Raw genomic sequence first — 2,295 nt, forward strand, 5'->3', positions numbered from 1 at the left:
GTCAGTGGCACCATCGACGTGGAGCGCGAGCAGGATGTTCAGAGCGCCGTTCTCGACCGGCTCACCGACCAAATGCGCCAAAACAACGTGCGGCAACTCAAGGCGGCCGCACCCCCGCCACCGATAGGGGTCCGAGCCGTAAACCCACCCGAGCCGCGCATTCGAACACAACGATCGTTCATCTCCAAGTCCACGTCCCACCTACCGGCGCCGCCGTCGTTTGATGCCGATATTGAGCTCACACCCGAGGTGTGCCGGCGTCTCGTGGCGCTTCGCGACGATGTCGAGATGCTTCTCGAGCACTACACGAGCCTTCACGCGAAGCACTTGCAGATGCAGGCGCCACCGACGTCGAATGGAGTGCAGACGTCCCATTCCCCCTAAAATGTCGTCGTAAAAGGTTGCACACGGTTTGCCATATCGGTCAGCAACACGATATTTGGTGTGCGTCCCTGCAGCGAGCTTGGACTCCACCGTTGAAGTGTTGCCAGAAACATTTCCCGCTCGAGAACAATTGAATCTCGTCATTTATAGCCTTTGAATGCTGCCGGCCAACGGAAGCTGTCACCGGTCGGTATGAGACCGGCCGCAGACTAAGGCGGTTGTCGGTAAAGTGATCGGGCCGGAATGTGATACCAATACGCGCGATAATTATAGCCGTGACCACGCCACTCGAGCAATTGGCGAGTGGAAACGGCGGCAATACCGGTAGTAGGGTGTTTCAAGACATTGCACGGACGGCTCGAGGCGCCAAGATGCAGTCGAAGGCCATCAAATACTTTGCGCCGACCGAGTCGGCCAAGGTTGCTGTCGCCACCGACGCACCAACACTACCCACGTTCAAGGGCGCCGAAGCCGTTGTTGTCAAGAAGCAGCCGAGCTATACGACGAGCGCGCTCTTGGCGTACAAAGTCGACACGTTCATTTCGACGCGAAGAGGCCAGACCATCACGCTGGTTTCGTTTGGCTCCATGTTTACGATCCTAATCGGCCTTCTCATCGGCGTGATTGAACACGAGCTCACAGTGCCCGATGCGATCTGGAAGGCGTGGATGTACATGACCTTTCCAGGTGCGCAGCACAAGGCCGTGAGCTGGGTTCGGACGAACTGAATGGACCGCGTTGACGCTATGCGTAGGACCATCGGGCAATCGCGATGATCGTTTCGATCATCGGCATTCTCTTCTTTGCCGTCATTCTCGGCTTCGTCGTGGACAGCGTCCGGGAAAAGATGGACTCGCTCAAGAAGGGCAAGAGCAACGTCGTCGAAGAAAATCACACGGTACGCCGCGAGCATGTCGCTGTCGTGTCGTAAGCTCTCTTTTAGCTGCTCTTGGGCTGGACCGACAAGTCCATTTACCTCATCAAAGAACTGTGTCGCGCCAACGAAAGCGAAAAAGGCGGCGTCGTCGTCGTGCTCGCCGAACTTGAAAAGGAGCAACTCGAAGCCGAGATTCACTCGCACATGCACCCGGATGATTTCCTCGGCACGAAGGTCGTCTTTCGAACCGGGAACCCGCTCTTGATTGTCGACCTAAAAAAAGTCTCGGCGCACACGGCACGAAGCATTGTCATCATGGCCACCGTCGGTGACGCCGACAAGTCGGACGCGGCGGTGTTGCGCATCATTTTATCTCTTCTTGGCCTCGACTCGGTAGGACTTTGGGATGGATTTCTTGCATCTCTGAAATTGCACTTCAGCTTCGCGGCCACATTGTTGCCGAAGTTCGTGACATTGACAACGAGCCGCTTATCTCGCTTGTTGGTGGCGGGGCGGTCGAGTCCCTCGTGTCCCACGACGTGATTGGACGACTTGTAATTATGTCGGCGCGGTCCCCAGGCCTCGCCAAAGGTTAACTGTTCGAGGCTCGCGTGGGTCTGACCTTGTGTACCTCTAGTCTTCCGCGCTGTCTTGGGCTTTGAAGGCAACGAATTCTACATCAAGGAGTGGCCAACCTGCGTCAATGTACCGTTCGGCCGGCTGCAAGCCTACTTTGAAGATGCGATTCCGATTGGTGTCGAGACGACTGACGGCGACATCGTCATCAAGCCGGACAAGGGCCGCTCCATGCGTGCGGGTGAAAAGATCATCTTTCTTGCCGAAGACAACGACTCGTACAAGGTGCGCGAGACACCGATCGAGATTCCGTCCTGTCCCGACTACCCGCTCGTCGTGACGGAGCGCCACATCGAGAAGATTCTCATGTGTGGGTGGCGACGCGACATTCGTGACATGATCAAACTCATCGACGACGTTGCAATGCCCGGATCCGAGGTGCACTTGCTGTGCGAGGA

The 2,295-nt window shown here is 56.7% G+C and overlaps 2 protein-coding genes across 2 annotated transcripts; both read left to right on the forward strand.

The window, feature by feature from the left end:
* Positions 1–72: 72 nt before the first annotated feature.
* Positions 73–384, forward strand: SPRG_18428 (hypothetical protein; the record flags this gene model as incomplete). Its single annotated transcript, XM_012357866.1, has 1 exon — positions 73–384. The coding sequence occupies one exon, from the start codon at positions 73–75 to the stop codon at positions 382–384; it is 312 nt and encodes a 103-aa protein (XP_012213256.1).
* Positions 385–755: 371 nt separating this feature from the next.
* Positions 756–2,286, forward strand: SPRG_18429 (hypothetical protein; the record flags this gene model as incomplete). The annotated part of the gene is made up of 5 exons (XM_012357867.1): positions 756–1,097; positions 1,139–1,282; positions 1,328–1,654; positions 1,702–1,852; positions 1,899–2,286. Coding segments are annotated over 5 exons (1,352 nt in total), but the record flags the coding sequence as incomplete, so codon positions are not given.
* Positions 2,287–2,295: the final 9 nt, after the last annotated feature.

This window comes from Saprolegnia parasitica (assembly GCF_000151545.1).
Source record: "Saprolegnia parasitica CBS 223.65 unplaced genomic scaffold supercont2.1191, whole genome shotgun sequence".
Taxonomy (NCBI): domain Eukaryota; phylum Oomycota; class Saprolegniomycetes; order Saprolegniales; family Saprolegniaceae; genus Saprolegnia; species Saprolegnia parasitica.